The sequence below is a fragment of the Sceloporus undulatus genome, chromosome 3, assembly GCF_019175285.1.
Source record: "Sceloporus undulatus isolate JIND9_A2432 ecotype Alabama chromosome 3, SceUnd_v1.1, whole genome shotgun sequence".
Taxonomy (NCBI): Eukaryota; Metazoa; Chordata; class Lepidosauria; order Squamata; family Phrynosomatidae; genus Sceloporus; species Sceloporus undulatus.
In genome coordinates this window covers 169,437,069-169,462,319 of record NC_056524.1, presented here as the reverse complement: position 1 = coordinate 169,462,319, position 25,251 = coordinate 169,437,069, and the positions used below count along the sequence as shown (strand labels likewise).

Sequence of the window (25,251 nt, the reverse complement as noted above, 5' to 3'; positions counted from 1 at the left end):
TTCTCCCTATCCTGGTTTTACTATGCAGTTTTGCCTCTCCAAACTAACGTTTGCCTTCCTCCATGGCAGGGTGACCAGGACATGTCCTACATTTCAACCTTCTGTCCAGGAGGAATTCCAAGATGCTCTTCATTTTGAGAATGACTAAGAAGCCCATTGAGTAACATCGTGTTTGCTGTTCCCCTTTGAGAAATGCATCTATATAGCAGCCTGTTCTCGCTGCAAATAGGTGGATAGGATGGAGCCTTCTAAAGTTCTTTTTTCTTAGGAGGAGCAGCAGCAGACAAGCCTTGCCCCCAGAACTCAGGCACATTGGTTTTGGCAAAAGTACCAAGCAATGGGCTGCTTGAAGACACAATGCCAATGCTGAAAGGTTTTTTTCCCTTAACTTCAGCATGATGGATAAATGAAAGGGATAATTTGAATGTAGATTCAGTCAAGGGTTTGTTGCTAGTAAAGTGTCATTTTATGCATTTGCCTTGCTCAGAGTTCTGAAAGTATCTTGCAAGCCAAGAAGGCATTTTAACAAAGACAAGTTCATCTGAAAAATATGGCTGAGTACATAATAAAATACAACATATGTAATATAGCTGTAAGTGAACTATATGAAATGAATTTATATTTATAATAGAGTTTTAGCTTCTATTTTCTAATGTGCTACATTTTTCTTGAATGTCCTACATTTTGCAGTGCCTTGTGCTTCTTTGAGGTTATGATATATGGTCACCCTGTTCCATGGCCACCTTTAAATTGAATTATTTTTAATAGCCTGAACGAATGAACATGGCATCACTAAAGCTCAGATAGCAGGCTGTGGAGTACCAGGACTTAGTTTTTCATCTTCAGAGATTTCTTATGTGTAATGAGATTTATACATTGCACAGAATTAGGTGTGCAGAAGGGATTTAAAGGTGATTTCAGCTTCTTGTAAGAAAGCTATTTTTTTACACTGATACCACTTGATCCAGAGCAGTAACAGGGATGATTAAGACTATTTGTCAAAAGGCCCAGGATTTATATTATGCCAGATTTTTCTTCTTTCTTTCTGTTTTTTAAATCTAGAACCCCCTCATAACAAGCAGATATGCAAGCTACTGTATATACTCATGTGTAAGTCTAGAAATTTTAGTAAAAAAATTGACCCCAAAAACCTAGGTCAACTTATCTGCAAGTCAATGTAAATACTATACTTTAAGTCTATTAAGAAGAGAACGATCCCTGGTAAAAGGCAAGAGTGCAATCTGTGTTGGAAGCACTGACCTCTCTCTGCTGTCCCTTCCATCCATCCTTTAGTTTGAGCCACAACCATTATGTCTACCAGAAGTTTATAGGTTCTTTGGCATTGTTTTCTTTTGCCTCATCATTTAGATCCTTTGTGGCATGACCCTGAGTTTACCCTCGACTTATCTAAGGGTTATATCAAAATCCACAATATTGCCCCCAAAATCTGCCCATGTATGAGGTCGATTTATAGTCAAGTATATACGGTACTCTCCCAGTGTTTCCAATCCCATTCCTAAATGGGGCAGATGTCACTTTATAATGGTGTTCAGGAATGGGGCACTCCAAGGCAACAAAGCCCTTAGAAGTGACTAGGGGTGATATAACATCACTTGTGGCTACCCCAAATAGAGATAAATAAAAGTGCAGCCCTCTGCAGTTTCTAAAAAGCCCAAAATTGTGTAGCTGACCTGACTTGTACAAAAATCAAATGTTGGATAGCTGAAACTTTCAGTTTGTACACCTGGTCTCATATCCTGTATCACCTTTTACTTAACATAATTTACGTGTATTTAGCTAAGCAGAGACACTAAGAAAAATTGTGAACTGCAAAGATATGTATCAGGAAAACAGCAAGTGTGCCTGATGCGCATTGGTGCCTGATGCACATCAATCACATTGTGTATCAGTATCACTGTGCAATATTTACTTTGCCAGCTCTGCTCTGTAATGTTAACAGACATCACAAAACTGCCCAATTCTAATTCCTCCATAGCTAAGTCTACTTACAAAGACATAACTTCCATACAGGATTCTCTCCATTGACAATCATGTCCATCATTTGGATGCAACACTCCTATAAAATATGCTGAGTTGTTCAGCATGCAGCAGTAGATGTCAAGCAAGAATTAAATTTCTTGGACTTACCGTTCAACTGTTCCAAACAGGACCCCAATCTCCACCTGGGTGACAGTATGTGTGTTTTAAAAACAAACAAAACACACTTTCCCTTGGGACTGTATGCTGCCTTATCACACCAAAAACTTCACAGCCTGAGAAAATATGTATATTTGCTGGTGCTGTTTATTTGTGAGCACCTTTGTGATCCTAGACATGTGGTGGTGATTTGTGCAACACGTTTTTAAGTGTGGCCCAGACAGCCAGCTGCTACAACATGGCATGATGTGCCAGGCCCACTCATTGTTCTAAGACAGTGCTTTGGCATGCAGTTGCGAGGCTGGTTACCATACAGCAGGAATTGCAAACGTCAGTCTGAAAACACAAGTGAGGAGTCAACTTAAAGGGGAATGGCTGAGTTTAAAATTAGCTTTAATAACTTATACAATGATTGAAAGAAAGTTTGGATAATCTAATTTGCTTTCTTTTAAATGAAGAAATAATGGCTTGTTGTCATTTGATGTTTCCCCAGTTCTGCAATGTGTGGCAGCTTCCTTACTCTGCCTAAGGGGAATTTGCAGGAGAACCCTCGGAGTATATTGTGTCCTGTGCTACTGATCTTCAAACAGTGAACCTCTGAAAGGCTGGTGATCTCTTTTCAACTTCTGAAGTATTGTCAGAAACTGCCACCATAAACTCAAATGTTTAATTGAAAGAAACGTGACTTGAGTTGGTTGCTTGGTTTTGAAATCTCACAACACTGTCTTCTCTGCCAGGTACCATATGCTGTGATTTGGGAGCAATTCCATGTACATGCAGAATTCAAATGGGCCTTGACAACATGATCTGAAGGCCAGTCATTGTTATATACTGGCATAGATACACATTCAAATCTCTTTCCTGGAGAATATAGGAACTCTAGGGCAGATTTGAGGAATATGTAGCCCTTCAGATGTTCTTGAACTTCAAATCACATCAAGTCCGGGATAGCATAAGCCAAATGTAAGGGAAGATGAAATTAAAAACTTGACAACACCTGCAGGCCCACATTTCCCCCTAAACCTTGTATTTGGAATTTGTTTTATAGGTAGATAATGTATAGCTGTCTCAAATGTTTTCAGCTTACACTTTTTAAATGTTACTGTTATAAAAAGAGGATTTCTGTTCTTTCAGCATGTATACATGGTATTGCAACTTTGCAACAGTCTGTTCATGCTTTGCATTGACATAATGTGAAACTATGTACTGCATCATTAGCCAAGGACAGAGAAGGGTAAGCCAGTCCTAAAATTTGATAAGCTTTTTTGCAAAATAGCTGTGCAGTTCATCTACAGGCACAAAGACTAATTCCTTTCCAGTTCAAAATTTGATTCAGCTCTTAAATCATTCCATGATACCTCAGTTCTTTAGCTCAGGGGTGAAAATCATAAGGCCCACCAAATGTTACTGGACTGCACCTCCCAGCATTTATTAATAGTGGCCATGCTAGCTAGGATTGCTGGGGCTTGCAGTCCAACAACATTTGTGAGGTTACTGTATTCCCAATCTTGATTTAGCTGGTCAAAACTGTGGGGCTATTTTAATTCACAGAATTCTTCTCTCCCTCATAGGGACCAAAATTATGATGGCCATAATAGAAAAAGGAGAAGATCCTGTCTCCCATTGCAGCATTATGCTTGTACCATTGTCCGTTGTGCCAGTGATTTCAAAATTTGGTGGACTCATGACTCTCTGCACAACGATTTTGCACAGAGAGATTTATGAGAAGCAAGCAGGCATTTCCAGCAAGCCAGACACTGGGATCCCACCATGTTGCATGAAGAGACCACCTTTTCTCTCTGACTCTATACAGATCGCAGTAAATAGGAAGCATGGACCTCAGAACAGGTGACAGTGGGCTTGAGCCCTCAGGAAAATGAACTCCCCTGAAGTGATCTTGCAAAATTGGAGCTCCAAAACTTCTATGTAAGTGAGTTCTTCTGGAATAATCTATCAGAGGTGTACTAAATGATTAAGTTCTAAGAAATATTAACACAGCTATTGTGGTACCCACAATCTATCTTAGGCACTCTAGAGAGTAAGCTATACTAAACACATAAATATATACTGTGCTTACATCTGTCTTCCTATTTAAGGATGTTTCTATCATAATGGATTATTGGATGTGGAAAGCAATCCCACCCACCCCCCACCCTGCAGATACCTACAAATAGGCAAAATTAATAATCCACCTACCAATGTTGTTCCAGGATCCTTGGGGCGAAGCTGAGATTGTCAAACCATTGCCAGAAAAAAAGGCCATACAATTCTTAATCCTGCCTTAGTGTTACTGATTCTTTTTTCAAGAGACAAAGTGCAGCGACATACTTTAGAAGTATGGATTAATTTTGAACTAGAGAAGTTACTTTTGAGGGACATTTCCTCAACTTCATCACCTAAAATTGCTGATGTCTGGCAGCAGTTCTCCAAGATTTCAGGCAAAATAATTGCTTAGCACTATTTGGGAATATCAGGGATTGAATTTGCAACCTTCAGAGTCAAGGCATATCCTTTACCACTGAGCTACCACCCTTCCCAAACACACAGCATCAAATAAATTTGGGTGGGTGTGTGGAACTAAAGACACTAAAGGCAAAGTTTTGTTGGAAAAAAACATTGATTTATTATATGTTCGGTATCAGCCTTTTGCTTTCTTAAGAAAAACAATTACAATTTTTTTAAAAAGTGCATTGATTCTTTGCACTTTGCTCTTTGCACTCATCTAACCTGTACAGGAGTATTAGACCTACGTCCACCACAATATAGGAATGCCATGTCTACATCCACATTACAATTTATCCAGTCTGAAGGATGTTTTAAATGAATAAGAAAGTATTAAACAGGAGTGCAGCAGGGACAGATTGTATAAATACATTTTTTTAAAAACTGATTTTAAAAACAACAATAGTTAATGCTAAGTGACCTGGCCGTTTCATGTTATGAACAGCATGAGGCACAGTGCAGACATATCAAGTATATAATTTTACATAAGGCAACTTAGGCCAGCCTATGTTCAGAGGAAAAGAAAAATAACCTGCCTCTGTTTTGGCAAGAGCTAGCAAAAACCATCAGACTGTGGAAGTGAGTGCCCTTTCTGAACAGCTATCTCAGACCAGTTTTACAAGACCTTTCACAATACATTGCTATTTCACACACATGCCAACATGTATGTCGGATCAAGTTAGTTTTCAGCACCTGTATGCATTCTTTTCGCAACTGCAGTAATCAAGGCAGCTCCCTTTCCACTCCCATCTTCAGACAGCATGAATGTCACATCACACTGAGGGGCCAGCTCCTTCACTGTTTCTTGCAAGATCCTAGAAAAGCTAAATATGCAGGGAGGAGGGGCAGACATAAAGGATTACAAGAATGTAATATTTTAAATACTGCTTCTATCATTCCCATCCTTATGCTAGGTAAAAGGTATTTCAGGGGTGGGAAACCTGTGGAAGAATTACTGCTCCCATTGTCTCCCCTATTTGTTATTTTAGGTCAGATTGATGATACTTGGAATCCAAGAACAGCATGGACTACAGGAATGAGGGAGATGGATCCTCACTTAGTACTCTCTACACATAAAGACACATTGAATTCGGTAAAAGACAGTCAGACAGGCTGTTCAACAGCTTCCCCCAGCATCACCCACATTTATTGGACTATAACTCCTACTATGCCAGCCACTACGCTGGCAGGGAATGCTAGGGGTTGTAGTCCAGTGCATCTGATAGGTGGATGGGCTGCAACAGGATGTTTTACTGTGCCAGGGATAGGAAGGCAGGTATTGCTCTCACCTCAGTGGGATGTCTAAATGCAGCACCTAACCCTTGTTACCCAAAAAGATAGGTGGGGATACTTGGTGTCCCCACTAACTGTGTCAGTGTCTCCTTAAATGCTGGTGGAATTATTTAGCTCGGAAGCCTGCAAGAGGTTACTAACCAAAGGAATCATTTCACCTGTGTATACCAATACTGTGGGAGGGCTCCAAGTTTGGTGACTAAAGGTTTTATTTAGAAATATTCAAGAGAGCACACAGATACACAGTAATAATTCAGTCTGAGACACCATATATGGCAAACCAAAATGGAAATAGGAAAATGGATAGCAGAGGCTTAGAGCTATAGAGCAATCTTGTAAAGCAATCCACAGAAAATAGGTCATGGCTCAGGTAGTGTCTGAGGGCGATATGCGAAGAGAAGGCTCTGGATGTTGGACAGAGCTCCAGTGGTCACTCACCACTCTCACAAACTAGATATATGCAAGGTGAATGTTTATATCCTTTTCAGTGCCCTCAAGGAGTACTTTTTTCCCGTATGAAATACAAAGAGTATGATCACTTTGTCATGGAACTGACAAAGGGGGCAATTCCAGTTGATTGTCTTAACTCTCTATTGACAAAACAGTGATTGGATCTGAGGGAAACCCAAGACAGCTGGATGGGAAGGGCGTCTGGGAATACGGAATGGGGTAGGTGAGATATATGGTTTCACTTGCCTAAACTGTATTGGGTACGCTAACACCCTTTTCCAAAATCTTAATCTAAATAAGCATAATGGGTTAACTAGGACAGTACGCTCGCAATTTTTTGCTTTCCATACTTTTTATTCCTACCAATGAAGGCAAAAATATTTAATTAACATGCCTGTTTAGTCAGGTCTACTGTGGTGTGTTACAGACCTCCTGAAAGCGGTGGTCTGCCGGCACTGCCGGTTGCCATGTCCGGGAACCGCAGTGGCCAAACCGCATGGTTCCTGGACGTGGCAAAAAGCCCGAAAATGGTGCTTCTTTCTGTGCCCTGGAAGTGGCGCCGCGAGGCACTAGTCGCGCACTCGCGGAGTCACTTCCGGGACGCAACGTGTGGACGCTATGCGTCCGCTACGTCAAGATGGTGGCGTCCGTGTGGAAGGGCGACGCCATTTTGTATGCACCCAATACGTACTAGGGTTAGGGGCATCAGGAAGTGTCACCCCTTCCTAACCCTAGTACGTCCTGGGGACGTACTATAGGCATGTCTGTAACGCGCCTAAGTAAAAAAAAGTGATGACAAGTACTTACTGGGGATGCAGTTTGTATAAGGTGCCATCCACACCAACAGTGGTTTTTAGGTACTCGAGGTTTTTGTTAGTGCGTATCTTCTCCACTATAGCAGCCAATCCAGCTCCACATAGTTGGGCTGCTCTCTTGGAAACAGAGCCACACACTTCCTTCACAATGATACTGTCATCACAAGTGCTGTCAAGCCCAAGCTGTTGCAGGATTCGTCTCACTTGAAGCAGGGCAAGCCGGTCACTGTATTTGACCGAAACACAAAAGAGCAGTCAGAGTGTAGCTCTTGGAGGAAAGAACTGGAAGGCAGCACTAATATAAATATAAATAAAGAACAATATTGTCAGAGATACCCTCTGTGTCAGAGCTTGGGGAACAGTTGTTTCTCATCTGAGTACTCACACCAGCTTTCACAAAACCTTTACTCATCCAACCAAAATGCGCAGAATACATAATGCAAGCTAGCGAAGCTCCACTAGCTTTTTCATCAGGCAAAGGTGTTAAAAAACATACAGGAGGAAAAACAATGAAAATCATGATGTTAGTCACAGGCCTGCATTTTGTCAAGGTGTTGTCAGTGTGTTGCTCTGTGCTGAGATAATACGAAGGCATATCTATGTAGTCCGACTAACCCTGAATACACATCAGCTTTTCTGCTACATATTTCAACTACAAATGGCATGGGACAATGTTTTCCCTGATATAATACCCTGTGTGGGACAAAAAGAAGTACACCAATGACAAAATACAATTTTTATCCTGACTGTTTTTGCAATTTTTTGACAGTACACAGCAGATGGTGGGGTTATTTAAAATCCTTGTGGTGACAATGCTGCAAAGTTAATTAATTAATTAATTAATTTCTATGCTGACTTTCTCCCGGAAAGGGACCCAAGGCAGCTCACAAATGAAATGCTTATCTTCTGGGGTTAGCACTGTTAATTCTCAAACAAAATGTCACTCAGGGGTATTTTAGGGTATATTTAGTAGGGTGAAGATTTTAGAAAGAAGGTTTTGTAATAAAGAAAATAATTCTGGGTATATGAATATTATCTTTCCCTTATCATTGGAAATCCACACTGCCACACACAGAGACATAAGAAACAGGACAAGTGTCTAGGGCAGCCAGAAGGTCTCCCATATTTTTTCCCCCTCATCACATAAAGTGCATTCAATAAACTTCAACTGTTCATCCTCTCAACAGCTTTATGAGAAAGACAAATGGGTAGAAGTAGTTTAGTGCATGATTTTACCTTTCAATTTGAGACAGGAATTTAGTTTCAAATATTCCTCTTCGTCTCAGTGATTCTGAAATCTGGCCTCTGAAGAGAAGTCCTCGCTTAGTCAAGTCTATCAAGATCTGTCTCACTATTTCTCCCAAATACATGCCACTCGTCATTTTTTCATACCTTTTACACAAAAGAAAAACATTTAGTGTATTTTCAAGTATGTATTGCAGTAGCCCTACTGTTATGCTGATGACACACAACTCTACTTCTTTCCATCTAATTCCAAGGAAGCTGTTTCAGCATTAAACCGATATCTGTACTCATTAATATCCTAGATGAGGATAAACAAATAAAAGCTTAATCCCAAGAAGACAGAGGTACTTTTGATCAGCCAAAAGGCAGAAAAGTGTTTTAAGGATGAAGTTACACACCCTTGGAAATCTCAAGTTCATAGTTTGAGTGTACTGGATTTAGCCTTGAGCTTGGTGTCCCAGTTTTGGTGGCCCCAAGTGTGTTTGCACAATAAAAGTGAGTGTGTCTCACTTTTCCATTTCCGGAAATATCAGATCTGGCCAGAGTAACACATGCCTTCATTACATCCCATTTGGATTGTGTGTTGTTGACTTATGGTGACCTTATTAATTGCATAGTGTTTTCTTAGGCAAGGAATACTCAGAGGTGGTTTTTCCAGTTCCTTCCTCTAAAACATAGCCTACAGCACCTGATATTCATTGGCAGTCTCCCACCCAAATACTAGCCAGGGCTGACCTTGCTTAGACAGGATCTGGTGCCTTTAGGCTGTAATGCATTCTACATGGGGCTGCAGAAAAATCAGCAAGCCCAACATACTGCAGTCAGAGTGCTGACCAGGGCTGGTTACAGGGAAAACATAACTCCCTTGAAACAGTTCCACTGACTTCTGGCCCCTTGCTAGTCAGAATTAAAAATGCTAATTATAGCCTGTAAAACCCTAAAAAGACAATTTGAAATACTGTAAAGATTATCTCATGGGAAAACAGGCACCAGTTACATGCAGTTTGTATCTGTCTCTGACAGATCTTACTGCACTGCCCTGTGCCCAGGCAATAGGCAGCCCATATGCAACCCAGCAGCTTTTCAAGAATATGCAGTAAGATCTGTCAGAGACAGGCACAAACTGCATGTAACCCGTGCCTGTCTTCCTGTGCGATAATCTCCATTATCTCCATATATGAGCCTGTTCAAGTATTAAGATCCTCGGTGGATGGCTTTCTCTTGGTCTCTCTACTATGGAGGTCCATCAGGTAAGGACACACGAAAGGACCTTCTTGGTGGCTGCTCCCAAATTGTGGAATTCTTTTCCACAGAAAGCTAAGGCTAGCCCCCTATCTTCTCTTTTCTCACTAGCAGACAAAGAACTTTCATTTAAACAAGATCCTGAGGGATAGCTGATTGTGCAAGAAGGGTCCTTTAACTAGGGAGCTACTGTACTTTTATTCTTATGGTTATTTGTTTTTAAGCACTTTAACACTATTTTAAATTAGTACATTTTAATAATATGGTTTATTTGTTTGTGTAACTTTTTAATCAACAGGTTTTCAGCTGTACTTTATTTCAATCTATGCTGTAAGCTGCCTTGGATATCTTGTCAGGAAAAATATAGGATATAAATAAAACAATTTAATTAAATTATACCCTTAAATAAGCCTAGGGCCTAGTCTGCTGTCCAGCAGCCATTATTCTAGACTGATGAACCCCAAAATGTTAAAACTTGTGCCGAAGTTTTCTTGTGTTTATTTTCTTTCCCCCTCCCTGTCTCATTTTTTCATTGTGTCTTTTATGGGTTGAATGCCTAATGACAAGCAGTATATTGATATCAACATTATCACCAGCCTGGAAGCCATTCTGAGACCCTTTATATAAGTGCCATAAAGAAATAAATAGTCCATAGTACAATATGGCAACAACAGACCTTATTGTCGTAAATACCGGCAAAGTGAGACAGTAGAGGTGACTTCCAGAGAAAAAGATACATCAAAAAGTCATATACTGGTCACAAAACATTACAACAGTAGCAATAAAACACTCATTCTTGCCTCTGTTTCCCAGGATTCAGTGAGCCCTCATCCACTTCTTTATCGTATATTGTTCTGAGTTCATCTATGCAACCATTGTCGCCAAATCCTCCCCATTCTGTATTGATGCACATCCTGCCCTCTTCTCCTTCTACTATTTCTATATTCTTCATCTCTTCCATGTAGCAAACATTACTGCCTGTCCCTGGAACAAAAGAAGAGTTGTGTGCATTTATTCTGATTAAATTGTATTTAAAAAGCAGAGAGGCATAAAACCTAAGAAAGGAAGAGTGCTTCCTTAAAATACATTTACAATTTTCCTGATGAGTGTTAACATCAAGAAGCTGAAAATGTAAGGCTGCAGTCCAGGAAAAAAACCCAAATGCAAGCAAGGCTATTCAAATGTCAGAGTGGAAAGTGACCATTCCTCATAAGTACATTTTCCAGCCAGTGTTATTTTTACCTGCAATGAGGCCAATTTCACAGTTTGGATCTTCATAACCACAGGTCATCATTGTCCCAACAGTATCATTCACCACAGCTACGATATCCAAATCAAATTCCTGTGACAGAAAGCTCCTTCAGTTAAACAGCAAGAAAATGCTGTAATGTATTATGTACTAGAAGTTAGATGTATTTAAGAAGGGAAAGGTTGTTTGTGCAGTAATTCAAATACCGAAATCACATTTCAGACCATTCTACAATATTTTTATTGTGAAAATGGTAGATTTAGCTATGCATACAGCAGACAAATTGCTTAAAAATGCACTAAGCAATTATAAAGTTAACAAAGAATATTGGTGAAGCCATAAAACTGGGTTTCTTTTTAATTTATTTCCTTCCTCTTCCTCCTCTTCTTTCTTCTCTATTTTTACTACTATTACTTCTACTACTGCTATTTTATTTATCTGATGCAATCATCAACATACAAGGCACTTTGAAGAATAACAGGAAAATGACACATCCCAGTCTGAGAGTGCAGAATTAAAGCGGTTTGACACCACTTTAACTGCCATGGCTTTATCCTACAGAACTGTGGGATTTGTAGTTTGATGAGGTATTCAACCTGATCTGTCAGAGAACTCTGGTGCCAGAGTGAGGATGCTCTACAACCAAAAAGGAAACACATTATATGACCAAGTACAAAAGATAAAGAAAGAAAAAAAGAAAAAAAGACAATAAAAATAATACACTGAAGAACTATATGAAAGACATGAAAGGATAGCAGATTCATTCCAGGAAGAAGTGAAGTGAAAGCTGCATTCAGAGCACTTGGGAGAAAGAAAGAAATTACCAAGAACTGATGGCATACCAATGCAGCTAGTGGACGCTACAGAGACAGAATGTACTTAGGTCCAACTAAAATCTGTCAGCAGATGTGGGGGGAAAACAGCAGCTCAGAGATTAGAAATTCTCAATATACATTCCAATCCCTAAGAAAGGGAACATCAGGGATTGCTGTAATCGCAGGACCATTGCATCAATTTCCGGTCCAAGCAAAGTGATGCTCAAACCTCTATAACAAAGATTTTTGCCATGTATGGAGCAAGAAATGCTAGATGCCTAAGGTGGATTCAGGAAAGGAAAAGACACTAGGGATCTTAATGTAAACATATGTTGGCTGATGGAGCACACCAAAAACTTTCAGAAGAAAATCAGCCTGTGCTTCACAGATCACAGCAAGGTCTTTCATTGTGTAGATCATGAAAAACTATGGCTTGCTCTTAAAGAAATGGGTGTGCCACAATAGTTTCCAATTGGCAAGTCCAACAAGGGTGTATTCTATCATCCTATCCGTTTAACTTGTACACTGAACATATCACACATGCAGCACATTGGAGGAAAGAGGCATGGAAATTGGAAGAGGAAACATCAACAATTTAAATTATGTCAATAACACCTTACTACTACCAGAAAATAGCAAAGAATTGAAACAATTACTGAAGAAAGTCAAGGAAGAAAGTGCAAAGGCAGGTGTACAGTTGAACATTAAAAAAACAAAAAGAATGGCCACAGATGATTTAAATAACTTTAAAGGAGACAATGAAGACATTGAAATACTTCAAAACATATATCTGAGGAAGTAGGCTCGAGTCTACAAAAGCTCATGCTAGCAACGTTTTTTCAGTTAGTCTCCAAGGTGCTACTAGATCCCTTTGCATACCTTTGTTCAGTCATTAATCAGAAGGGAGACAGCAGTCAAGAAATAAGAAGAAGACTAGGACTTGGAAGGGCTGCTATGAAGGAACTAGAATAGATCCTGAAGTGTAAAGTTATCTAAATGAGTACTAAAGATAGGACATTCATGCTATCATATTTCCTGTTTTTATGTATGATTGTGAAAGCTAGACAATGAAGAAAGTTGATAGGAAGAATATTAACATAGAGTTTTACAGATACCATGGACCGCTAAAAAGACCAGTAAATAGGCCCTAGAGCAAATCAAGCTTGAATTCTCTCTAGAAGCCAAGATGGCTAAACTGAGGACTTTATCGCACACGCGTTTGTAAACGATCCGAGGTCTGTACGGTAACGGAACGGATTTTATCGTACAGCCTCGTTACCAACACGTTTACAGTGCGTACCCGTTCCGTTCCGTTCGCGTAAAATGTCCCCAACGATTTGTTTCCGTCCTCCCTCTCCAGTAAACGTTATGAGAACGGAAAATCCCCCGTGTGCGATATCCTACGTGTTCCAATTCCATCCCCGTCCAGTCCGTCCAGTCCTTACAGTAACGATGGTCCATCATGACATCTTTCCTATACCTGGTCCCCTTGCAAGATGTTTTAACAACTTTCATCAGTGAAAATTATAGAACATGTAGACATGTTTGTATATGAAAAAAAACAGGAAACTGTGTTTGATACCAGGTAATGATCTCGGGTAGGTATGTTAGGTTTTGAATAATTGTCCCGCTGCAACAAGACAACTGAAGACCTAAAGTAAGCCATGACTTTAGGACCTAAAATGTCCAACATTTTGTGCTTTAGTTTGGTGCTGCATTTGTCCTACTGTTTGTTCTACATTTTGTCCTACATTTATTCCCTGGCAATAGTGGACTATAATGGCAACATAATGGTAGCTTTGCCTGAAATATCCAATTAATTCAGGGACAAATGAAAGAACAAAGCTATGGAGAAAATCTACCTTGTTCTTATAACATTTAAAAAAAATTTTCCTGAACTGCGCATGCGCAAAGGCATGGGGTGTTCGGGGCGTCATCGGGATGCGACCCGGCTGTGCGGTGAAATCCATTCACAGCAAGGTCCACAAACGACAACAGGTCGTTCTATCGAAAAGCGGAGTGCGATAGCGATCGTTCTTGTTGCGATCGCATAACGCTGACAACACTTAATGCGATAGCGTTCGTCGTCAGCCCGTTTCCTGATCTGTCCGGCTTGTAGACATGAACGGAACGGGAAAACTGTAAGTGCGATAAGGTCCTGAGTCTGTTGTACTTTGGACGTATCATGAAAAGACATGACTCACAAGAAAAGACAATAACACTTTTAAGGTAGAAGTTCCCATATTACAGATGGATAGACTCAATCAAGGAGGCCATAGCCCATGCACCAGCTATTGGTACTGGCAATATACTGGCCACTTTTCACACTCAAAAGAAGATGACTCACAGACATAGTTGATTCATCCAAAGTTCTGGAAGCTTTATCTTCAGTTGCAATGTTTACAATATGATACAATATTTATACACACCGATTATCCAACAGCTTCCAATCAACTAACCCAACTAGTCCAAACCAACTCAACTAACCCACAAGTACCACTTATATAGGAGGTTGGCTCACAGTCATTGTTCAGTGCCAGATAGCATAATATAGTAACTTGGAGTTCTCTCATTTATAGAGTCACTGTAAGTTGAAGTCAACTTAATGGCAGTTAACAAGAACAACAAGAAGTATCCAATTCTAGGCCAGACCTTTTTAAAAAAGAAGTAAAGTGAACAATTTAATGTAAGAGTGAAACAAACGGGTGGAATGAAGTGGCTTCCGGCCACTTTGGAAACATGTCTATTAGATGATGCATGCCTCCAAAGTGGCCAGAAGCCATGGTAAAGCCATGCTCCCACTCTTTGGACCAGAGCAAAAAGAAGCTCAGATAATCTGACTCCTGTCAACCCCTTGGGAGAAAGGCATGTGATCAGCTGAGTGTTGTTTAGCTCTGGGACAGGAAATTGTGTGATTACATAATATCCTGAATTATCTGAATATCATGGAACAAAACCAATCCATTTGAAATTACAGTGTACATTAGGCTACGTGGATACAGTCAGACCTACATTTTGATAACTGAGACTCACGCAATGGGATTTCTGCCATACTTACATTTCTTCGTTTAATAGCTTCCCTCAACATATCAACAACATCTTCTCCTTCACAGTCAGTTGCCTTGAAACCTTTGGTCCACCCGACAAGAGTTCCCTAAGTGGGAGAGTGGTTAAAAGGTGATAAATAAAATATATTCACCAAGATGAGATAAATCGGGTGAAACATGTAAAGATGGATTATCCTTTCAAAAGAAGATTGTTTCTGCTTATTATATTTTAGAATAAGTTTATATGATCACTTTTTACCTCTTCACAGGGGATGATGCTTCCTGGGGCTAGCAATAGGCAGACTGAGGTGCCTACCTAAAACTTTTAGAAAAAAAATAGCATGCCAAAATCTCAGCTTCACCCATGCCACTCCTTACCTTATCAATTTTTGCTTGTCTACAGGGGAAGGAAAATGTGAAGCCAAGAGGGAGCCGTGCACCCTTTATGCCCATGTACTCCAGAAAGTCTGCAATGCATTGGACAATGTGATCAAACAGCTAGAAAACAGAGAAAAGGAAGGAATAAATAAATAATAAATAAAAGTTTTATTTTTATACCGCCCTTCCAAAGATCAGGGTGGTTAACAGCATAATAAAAACACAAAATAACATATACATCGAAATTAAAAACAGCATAAAACCCCCGTTAGCCAATCCTCTTTGCCACAGAAGAGGAAGGGAGGCCCACTGGACTTTAGTCGGGGAATGCAACCTGAAATAGAAAGGTTTTTAAGTCCTTTCTAAATTGGGCCAGGGAGGTGACCGAGCGGAGCTCTGTGGGCAGCATGTTCCAAAGGGCCGGGGCGGCGATGGAAAATGTCCTCCTTGTAGTGGAGGACAGTCTAGCCCCTGGCACCCTAAGTAGTTGCTGCCCCGATGTTCTGAGGGTGCGGGATGGAATGTACGGGGAGAGGCGGTCCTTCAGGTATCCTGGGCCCAAGCCATTTAGGGCTTTATAGGTCATCACCAACACCTTATATTGTGCCCGGAAGCGAATAGGCAGCCAATGCAGATCTCTGAGCACCGGTGTAATATGGCTGGCCCTGGAAGTTCCAGTGACCAGCCTGGCTGCCATATTCTGTACCATTTGTAGCTTCCGGGTTTGGTATAAGGGTTGCCCCATGTAGAGTGCGTTGCAGAAATCCAATTTCGAGGTTACCAGAGCGTGTACTACCGTTTCAAGGTCCCTCTGGGCCAGGTATGGGCGCAGCTGGCGAATAAGCCGAAGCTGATAACAGGTGTTCTTGACCGTCGCATTCACCTGAGCAGTCAGGTGAAGCGACGAGTCAAGAAGCACCTCCAGACTGCGCACAGAGTCCTTCACAGGGAGCGTGACCCCGTTCAGGACAGGTGGAACCACCGCCATTCCTGGACCAGGGGAACCTATCACAAGTACCTCCATTTTCTCTGGATTCAGTTTGAGTCGGTTTTCCCTCATCCAGACCATTACTGACTCCAGGCACGCCACGAGAGGAGAGACCCCATCCTCAGTCACTGCATCAGTCGGAGACATAGAGAAAATTATTTGGATGTCATCAGCGTACTGATAACCCCGCGCCCCATGTCTCCGGATGATCTCTCCCAGCGGTTTCATGTAAATGTTAAATAGCATGGGAGACAGAATGGCTCCTTGAGGGACCCCAGTTTTAAGGGCCCTCTCATCGGAGCACACGTCTCCCAGCTGCACCATCTGGGACCTCCCAGAGAGGTAGGAACGGAACCACTGGAGCGCAGTGCCCCCGATTCCCACCTCTGCCAGGCGCCCCAGAAGGATACCATGGTCTATGGTATCGAAAGCCGTTGAGATGTCCAAGAGCACCAACAGGGACATGCTTCCCCTGTCGATGCCCAGATGGAGATCATCGACCAAGGCGACCATGGCCGTCTCAACCCCGTAACCCGCCCGGAAGCCAGTTTGAAATGGGTCCAGATAATCCGTTTCATCCAAGACCGCCTGAAGCTGGATTGCAACCGCCCTCTCGATCACCTTCCCCAAAAATGGCAGCAGCGAAACTGGCCGATAATTATTATGTACCAGGGGGTCGAGGGAGGGCTTTTTTAATAGAGGTTTTACAATGGCCAATTTTAGTTCAGATGGAAATTGCCCTTCCCTCAAGGATGTATTAATAATCCGGCGTAACAATAAAGTTACCGCCGGTCCCCCCTGGGCTGCTAGCCATGAGGGACAGGGATCGAGAGAGCAAGTTGTCTTCCAAACACTTCCGAGGATCTTGTCCACATCATCGGTACTTACCAACTCAAACCGATCCAGTTTAATGGAGTCCACGGAGGCTCTGGACGCCTCTACCCTAGGTTCTGCTTGAATGTCGGCGTTAAGACCTTCGCTTATCCGAGAGGTTTTATCCGCGAAGAAGTTATTAAATTGGTCACAGCAGGCCTTAGAAGGTTCAAGGATCTGGTTCGGGGCGGGAGGGAGCTGGGTCAGCTCCCTGACCACCCTGAACAACTCTGCTGGACGCGACTCCACGGACGTGACACGAGCACCATAGAACGAATTCTTAGCTGCTCGTATCGCCTCTCCGTAGTCCTCTAACAGTTGGTCTAGGAGAGCCTTGTCGTCTAAGCGAAGGTGTTTCCACCAACGGCACTCTAGCCGTCGCAGTTCCCGCTTCCTTGCCCGGAGATCTTCCGTATACCAGGGCTTACGCTTGGAAGCGGGCCTGAGAGGGCGCTTGGGAGCGATACTGTGTATAGCCCTAGAGAGACCGGTATTCCAGATACCAGTCAGGGCATCAACAGAGTCGCCGTCACTTCCAACCATATACCCCTCTAAAGCTTCCTGGAACCTTTTGGGTTCCATCAGCCTTTGAGGGTGGACCATCCTAACGGGTCCACCACCCCCGGGGAGGATCTGGGTAGAGACCTTGATTTTTGCCTCCACCAAGAAATGATCCGTCCATGACAGGGGGGAAATGTTAGTTATTTCCGCCCACGGATTTTCCGCATCCGAACAGAAGACCAAATCAAGAGTATTACCCGCACAATGCGTAGGACCCACAACCAGCTGGGACAAGCCCATGGCCGCCATGGTATCCATGAATTCCCGAGCCGCACCGGATGGAACATAGCTGGCCATGAAGGAGATGTTGAAGTCACCCAGGACAAGCAGCCTGGGTGTCTCCAGCATCAGTTCAGCGACCAGCTGTGTCAGCTCGTTAAGGGAGTCCGTTAGCGCACGGGGTGGCCGATACACCAACAGAATCCCTAGACTGTCCCTCGCCTTTAGGGTCAGGTAAATACACTCGATATAGGACGTCTGTCGGATGTGGTTCCTGGTGAGGGACAAGGTGTTCCTATGTATCAAGGCCACACACACACCCCGCCCACCTAACCTGGGCTGGTCCTTCACCGAGAACCCAGCAGGCAGGGCCTGAGCCCACACAGCATCTCCTTCAGGCCCAAGCCAGGTCTTGGTAATGCAAGCCAGGTCGCAGTTACTGTCCTCCAACAGATCGTGAAGGATGTGGGACTTGTTGTTGATCGACCTGGCATTGCACAGGAGCAGCGACAGGGTTTGTGGCACGGTTGGAGTGACCCTCAGGTCCCGTTGGTTGGGAGGGGGACAGGAAGGGGAGATAGATATGATGCATCAATCTCGCCTTCCCCTGGAACGCAAGTCCCTTCTCCCACCGCCATACCTCCCCCTGCCCCACACTACCTCAATGGGAGCTCCGCTCGTGACGATGTTATCCCCTTCCTCCCCAGCCCATGCATCCCCCACATCCATAACCTCCCCCCACCCCTCTCCAGCAATTAGAAGAGCAGAGGTTAACCACCTCAGGCATCCTCTGCTCTATGGCTAACCCACAACCTCCCTAAGCCTGATAAAAACTGCGCAGTTGCGCAGCTGCGCGGTGGTGGCGCTGCGGAGTCCCGCAGCGGTCCCCTTTGCAGTCCATGGGCGGCACTCCCGGGGCGGTGCACAGATGTGCACCTCTGACACCCCGGGAGGAGGCTGCCCGGCAGAACGCGGCTCTTGCAGCGGTGGTCCGGTGAGGAGGCGGAGGGGGCGTGGCAGGAAGGTCTGGTCGCCCGGCTTTATGCTCACCGCTCTCACCTGGTGAGCCTCCTCCTTGCCTTCCCCCCAGATGTCCCTTAAAGTGCCCTCTCTCTTTTCTATTTTTAATTCATTTAGATCAACAAAAAGAATTCACTCTTGGTTTTTATGTTTATGTTTTTAACTTTACCTCTTCTCCTGTTCCTTGCATAATTTCCAAAGGAATGGCAAAGATTTTGTTGTACATTCGGACTGACCTGCTCCTTCCACTTCTGATTTTTACAAGCAAAACTCTGAAATTTGTTCCCCCAAGATCAAGAGCTAGGAATTTTCCCTTCTCTGAAACAGAAAAAGACAATATACTTTTCCCCAACACTTCTTCTCAACCAAGGCTGGAATTTTCCAAGCAAACACAGGTTGAATCCCTATTCTCTGATCTACCTTCAAGTGACTCAGACCACCACTGTCTTGTCTGGATTAAGTTTCAATTTTAAATAAATAAAAAAAGCAAAATTTTTATTTCTAAAAGTTTTATAAATGTGGTGGGGACCAGGTTGGGGTAGATACTTTGTGGTCTTTGCTCTTCTAGGTCCCTACCTGTTCCATCTGGAGTTCCATAAACAAACGTTGGCAGCATTTTCACAGTGGCTGTTGGGTTTGTTTCCTTTTTTAACCCACGCTCCAGTTCAGCTCTCATTTTGTTCTTCACACCTATGAGGTTCTCTTTGGTTAGCTTGAAATATGCCAAGACCTTATCGATCTGTTTATGTTGAGATAACAGTCTATATGCAACTGCAGTTACCATCGCAGCTCCTTTCCCACTGCCACTCTCAGAGACCAGAAATCGAACATCACAGTTAGGAACCAGCCTTCTAACTACTTTATGGAGACGTTTTGCATACCTAAAAGAAAGAAAGCAGGCAAGCAAGAAAACAAACAAGAACAAATTATTCTGGCAAATACCACATGCATGACCAACATGTTTTAAATACTCTGTTCCATCACTTTGCGATATATCCGATTATCTAGAACTTGCAGAAATTACTTTTTTGTAGTACAATTTCCCAAGCCCCCTGCCTGCTTGGCCATACTGGTTGAGAAATCCTGGAAATCATAGTCCAAAAAAGTATTGTGCACCTTTTGGGCACAGAGTAATCAATTTAACACCTCTCTTTGCCAGCCATGATAAAGTAATCTCTCTTAAGTGAACTATAATCAGCAGATGAATCAATATTCTGAGGCAATGCAAAACAGTGAAATACACAAACTTAAGCAAGCCTGAAAGGTCTCCAGAGATGCAGGGACGTAGCCAGGATTTTGGGAAGGGAGGGGGGGTTCCAGACTAAGTGCCACCATTATAATGGGGCTTGGATGCGGCGGCACAGCAGCGCACGCCATTCATTGTATCTAACAGAAGGAGGGGTCCGGACCCCACGGACCCACCCCCTTGGTTACGTCCCTGAGAAATGCTTTAAAAAGAATTCCAAATTAAAAAGTTGTTGATGTAGGGGGGTATCTTTTACATTCAGCCGGATAATGGACAGTTTTACATAAAAACAAAGGATTAGATTGAAATTTAAATATATGCCACACATTAGAACAGCCTCTCCAACATCTGAGCCTTTCTCAGAACACTTCAGTCTCCCAGAGGGGGGGGAAATCTACATTTTATGGGCAAAAAGAACCAGTTTAAAAATACACTGATGTAAATTAAATGAGAATGAATGTGAGGTAAATTAAATCGGAATGCTTTGCACCCCCCATGCAGATGGGAATGATTGGAAAAATTCGATTCAGAAAGCGAATCATGATTCGCTGTAATTAAAGTCGCTTTAAATCCTAAGTGGGAACACCCCCAAAGACATTTCAAGAGGATACCACTAGGTGTCAGCTGAACTTAAGGGCTATATTGAGATAATACTTTCTCTATATTGAGATAATACTTTCTAAGCACAGGCTTCATAAGCTTACAAAATGTGCCTTTGGCAGATGCAATTAGACATTCAAGTTACAGTGCAACAGAACCAAAAAAATACTTTATCATCTTTTTCCTGCTTCTGAAGTAAAAAGCAAAAAGCACTAAGAAGACTTGAATTGGAAAATACATGATAAATATGTTAAATCCCTTAATTATTGCCAGGATGCTTATGCTAATCATTAACAGCTAGTGTTAATAGTATAATACTCATTCTCTGCGTCCAGTTTCATACTGTACCCATCCTGTACAACACACACATGTATACACAATACCTGAAGATCTAACATTGTACACTATGAATCTAAGAAAGTGGATTGTAATCAATTAAAGCTCAGTTTAAAATATATATGTTAAGTACTAGAAGTGTCTCATGTTTAAGGTGTTTGTTTTATTGCCACAGACTCCCATGGCTACAGCTTTGAGAAAATAACATGAAAGTTAAAAACTGTCATCACAACTAGTACATGTTGGTAGATCATGCATTTTTCTAAACTTATTTCAGAACCATTTCTGCAGGTGGTCATTATTATTTTTGCATATACACAAATGATTATGACATGCAGCTGAGCAATTTCTCCCTCTGTGTGAAAATCTGACCTGCTCCAGTGAATTAGTAAGTTACTTACTGAGGGTGCGTCTTGTACAGTGTTCCATCCATTCCAACAGTGGTTCGGAGCCTTGTCAACTTTTTGTTTTCACGCAAGCGTGTCAGTATTGCTGCCAAGGCTGCAGCACAGAGGTTGGCTGAACGAAATGAAACAATAGTGCAGACATGCTGAACGGCAATGCAATCATCTTCAGATGGGGTCAAACCCAATTCAGTCAGAATCTCTTTAGTATTGTTCAGGCCTTCTTTATATCTAACCAAAACAAACAAATTAGGAACACACCACTAGGTACCAGCTCAGCAGCAGGAGGATGCAACAGTTAGCTGTTTTAGAGGCAGAACTAGTATGCAGACCAAAGTGATTCCTGAAACTTTATTGTACCTTGCCTGAACTATGGGACAGGAGAAAATACCTGTTTCCTTTGACCCACCTAAATGGCACTCCTATTTATCTTCCTGCCACATGTAGGCCTTCTATGTGAACTATGTTGTTACTGTGTGCCTTCAGTTTTCAACTTATGGTGGCCTTAAGGCAACACAATCACAAGCTTTTTTGGCAAGATTTATTCAAAGTGAGTTTGCACTTGTCTTCCTCCGAAGCTGAGAGAATGTGATTCGCCCAAAATCACCCAATGGGTTTCCATAGCTGAGCAAGGATTTGAAGACTCAACTCCAGAGTTGTAGTCCAATTCTATGAGTGCTATAGCAGCAGCTGAAGATGAAGAGCCAAACTGCCCTAGGGGTTCCCAGAACTGTCCCAAGTAAAATAGTGTCCCTTATATAAAATGATGAACAATTCATTTTTTTTCTTTTTGGATTTTTAAAAATATTTTCAAGCTATGGTTGTTTGAATCAACGTATGCAGAATCAATGGATACGGAGGGTCAACTGTGCTTTTCAAGGCAGTGTCTTCACCCTAAGGACCAGAGATGAAGGTCTAGCCAGGAGGATCAGGGCCAGGACTAGAGACATGGTAAACCTAAGAAAACCCCAAAACCAGTCTCAGTCAGAGCAAATCAGAACATTTTGCATTCTGAGGCAGAGTAGAAAATGTCTCCCCAGTCAGAACACACCACTTTGGCATTCAAGGGGAATTATGATAATAGTATCATACCCTCCAACTATACCAATTTGGCATGGACAGTCCTGATTAATCTTCTGCCATGCCACCTTTTCAGCTGCTTTTAAAATGTCCCAGTTTCTTTTGCCTCCTCCCACTTTCCTCCTCTGACCTCATTTTATTTGATCTTCTGCAAACTGAGATCAAGGTGCAAAAGCAAGCTAATTGCAGTTTCAGAAAAGTATATGATGAACAAACCCAAACCTCTTACTTTTCCATTGCAGCTACATGTTTTGTCTCAATCTTGCCCTTGGTACAGAGAGCTGTTGACAATTTCCCATTGAAAAGCAAACCTTCCCTTGCCATTTTCAGAAGAATAAGCCTGATGAGTTCTCCTAAATACAATCCACTAATCATCTTCTCAAACCTGTCAAAAGAAAGCACTTGTTAAAACATGACAAGATCCTTAACAGTTTCTAGTTACGTTAGTATAATATTACTATGTGACTAAATACTGTATGTAAAATATTGTTGTCTGTTGTTAATAGCTCTCGAGTTGACCTCGACTCATGGCAACCCAATGAATGAGATATCTCCAAGACTCCCTGTCCTCAGCCTCTCCCTTAGGAATTAGGATTTGCCTCTGCCAAAAAGTTTTCTCTGTGTTGGACTACAACCTCCAGACACAGCACTCATCCCCTACTGCCTATGATTGCAGATGAACATACCAAAAGCTACTTTTGTTCCAAATTATGTCATAGTTATAGATATGCCTCTAATCGTTTCATTTTTAGAAAGAAACCTTATACCAAACTGGTGACTCAAATTACAATTGTTTCCCAGGGTTGATAGATCCCAAGTCAATCTCCTTGTCAAATTCTGTCCTGATGTCATCCAGTGACGCGTCGTCTCCAAAGGCTCCCCATTCTGTGTTAATGCACATTCTTCCTTCATCACCTTCCACAAGGTCAATATTGCTCATTTCTTCCATATAGCAAGCATTTGTCCCTGTTCCTAAATCCAGCAGATTTATTTTGGAAAGGGAGAAAAATACACAAAGATGTGTGAATTGCATTGTTCCAGAATTGTGTAGACTGTTATCTAACTCTTACTGTTGGTCCCAATTAGAGAAGACACCTTGAACCAATGGGATTTGCTTCCATATTGACTCACCAATCCATTGAACAATTGATTCAACGGGTCTATTGTAATTGGAAAAAACTAGTAGAATTCCATTGATTTGTCATCCAACCATTTGAAACTAGCAACAATATCAAGACAGATTAAACACCCATTTACACTGCCATTGTGAAATCAAGACAGCCTTGAAATAATCTTCACAAAGCTAAAATATAGTGCAGAAATTGCTATTTTAAAAAGATCTTTAAAAGACTGAGAAAATACAATGATACAGTGGTGCCTCGGGATACGAATTTAATTCGTTCCGCGGCCGCTTTCGTAACCCGAAAAGCCTTCGTAAGCCGAAATGCCATAGGCGCTAATGGAAAAAAAGTCGCGGTTCCCTTTAAAATAGTGCCGAGTTTTTTCGTAACCCGAAAAAACATTCGTAACCCGAAACAATAATTCCCTATGGGATTTTTTCGTATCCCGAAAATTTCGTAACCTGGGTAATTCGTATCCCGAGGTACCACTGTATTGGGTTTTTTTTTCAAAATTTAGTACTCTCTCCTTTGTGAAATACAACAGAGCGCTCTTCAGACTACTGCAAAGAAGTGAGAGCTCTCACAACAGAGTGAGTTTCATATTTTCTGTTTGCTGTTGTGTGCCTTCAAGTCATTTCCAACTTATGGTGAACCTAAGGTGAACCTAGTTTTTCTTGTGGGGTTTTCTTCAGAGGGAATTTGCCGTTGCCATCCTCTGAGGGTGAGAGCATGTGCCTTGTCTAAAGTCACCCAGTTGGTTGACATAGCCAAGCTGGGATCCGAACCCTTGTCTCCAGAGTTCTAGTCCAATGCTCAAACTACTACACCTTGCATATTACCTGTTGTATATTCTTGATGCTGCTTTTGCATCCACTTGGAGCTTCTGCTCCCTATAGAAGCCTGGAGAGGAGGGAGGATGAAGGAACCTGTATGATGTAATTGGCTATTTGGCAAATCCTTATTCATATCTCATGTCACTGTAGGCAATTCTAGTCAATCGTCATTAAGACCTTTGCTCACGGTTGGATCTGAATTATGTGAGAACCTGTGGGCATGCATTCTTTTTTAAAGGAACTAAAAATCGTAAGTGCTTCCCCCCTCCCATCCAGTGAGGAGGAGAAGGAATAACCAAGGAATGCAGTATAAATCACTCTGGGTGGAAATAAAATGTTGCTGCTGGTGCTGGGAATTGCCACTGAATGCTCCAGGATAACAAAAATGTCATCTGGTTGTTTTTAAAAAAACTCAACAGCCAATACAACAGCCAGCAGCAACATTTATTCTATATGGATATCACCACAGATTTCACATTCTAAAACACTCACTTTCAGTTAAGCCCATATGACCCTTACACCAACATAATAATTACCAATAATAACACCAACTTCGCACCGTGGGTCATCATATCCACAGGTCATCATTGTTCCCACTGTGTCATTTACCAAAGCCAAGACATCTACATCAATGTCCTAATATGACAAAAACAGCATGTCAGTAAATATAAGATCTGTTCAGATTTCTACAGTCATTAATATTATTGTGCTTTTAAATACAAACAACTTAATCCATGGGACTTTGCATTCAAAAGTTGGAAAAGGGATCGTTATGAC

General features: G+C 42.0%; 1 protein-coding gene across 5 annotated transcripts in view; it reads right to left on the bottom strand.

Moving 5' to 3' along the window:
- Positions 1-4,767: 4,767 nt before the first annotated feature.
- Positions 4,768-25,251, bottom strand: part of HKDC1 (hexokinase domain containing 1) — a 38,448-nt gene continuing 17,964 nt past the window's right edge. For 4 of the 5 annotated variants that reach the window (XM_042457503.1, XM_042457499.1, XM_042457502.1 and 1 more), the window contains exons 6-18: positions 25,011-25,110; positions 23,309-23,492; positions 22,750-22,905; positions 21,438-21,671; positions 19,431-19,735; positions 19,024-19,172; positions 15,194-15,313; positions 14,827-14,922; positions 10,947-11,046; positions 10,505-10,688; positions 8,454-8,609; positions 7,210-7,443; positions 4,768-5,483 (exon numbers count right to left, since the gene is read on the bottom strand). In XM_042457503.1, coding sequence (XP_042313437.1) covers positions 5,339-5,483; positions 7,210-7,443; positions 8,454-8,609; positions 10,505-10,688; positions 10,947-11,046; positions 14,827-14,922; positions 15,194-15,313; positions 19,024-19,172; positions 19,431-19,735; positions 21,438-21,671; positions 22,750-22,905; positions 23,309-23,492; positions 25,011-25,110 — 2,163 coding nt within the window. In that variant the 3' untranslated portion in view covers positions 4,768-5,338. Of the gene's footprint in view, positions 5,484-7,209; positions 7,444-8,453; positions 8,610-10,504; positions 10,689-10,946; positions 11,047-14,826; positions 14,923-15,193; positions 15,314-19,023; positions 19,173-19,430; positions 19,736-21,437; positions 21,672-22,749; positions 22,906-23,308; positions 23,493-25,010; positions 25,111-25,251 lie in introns of those variants that run through there. The other variant, XM_042457504.1, reaches the window with a different exon arrangement.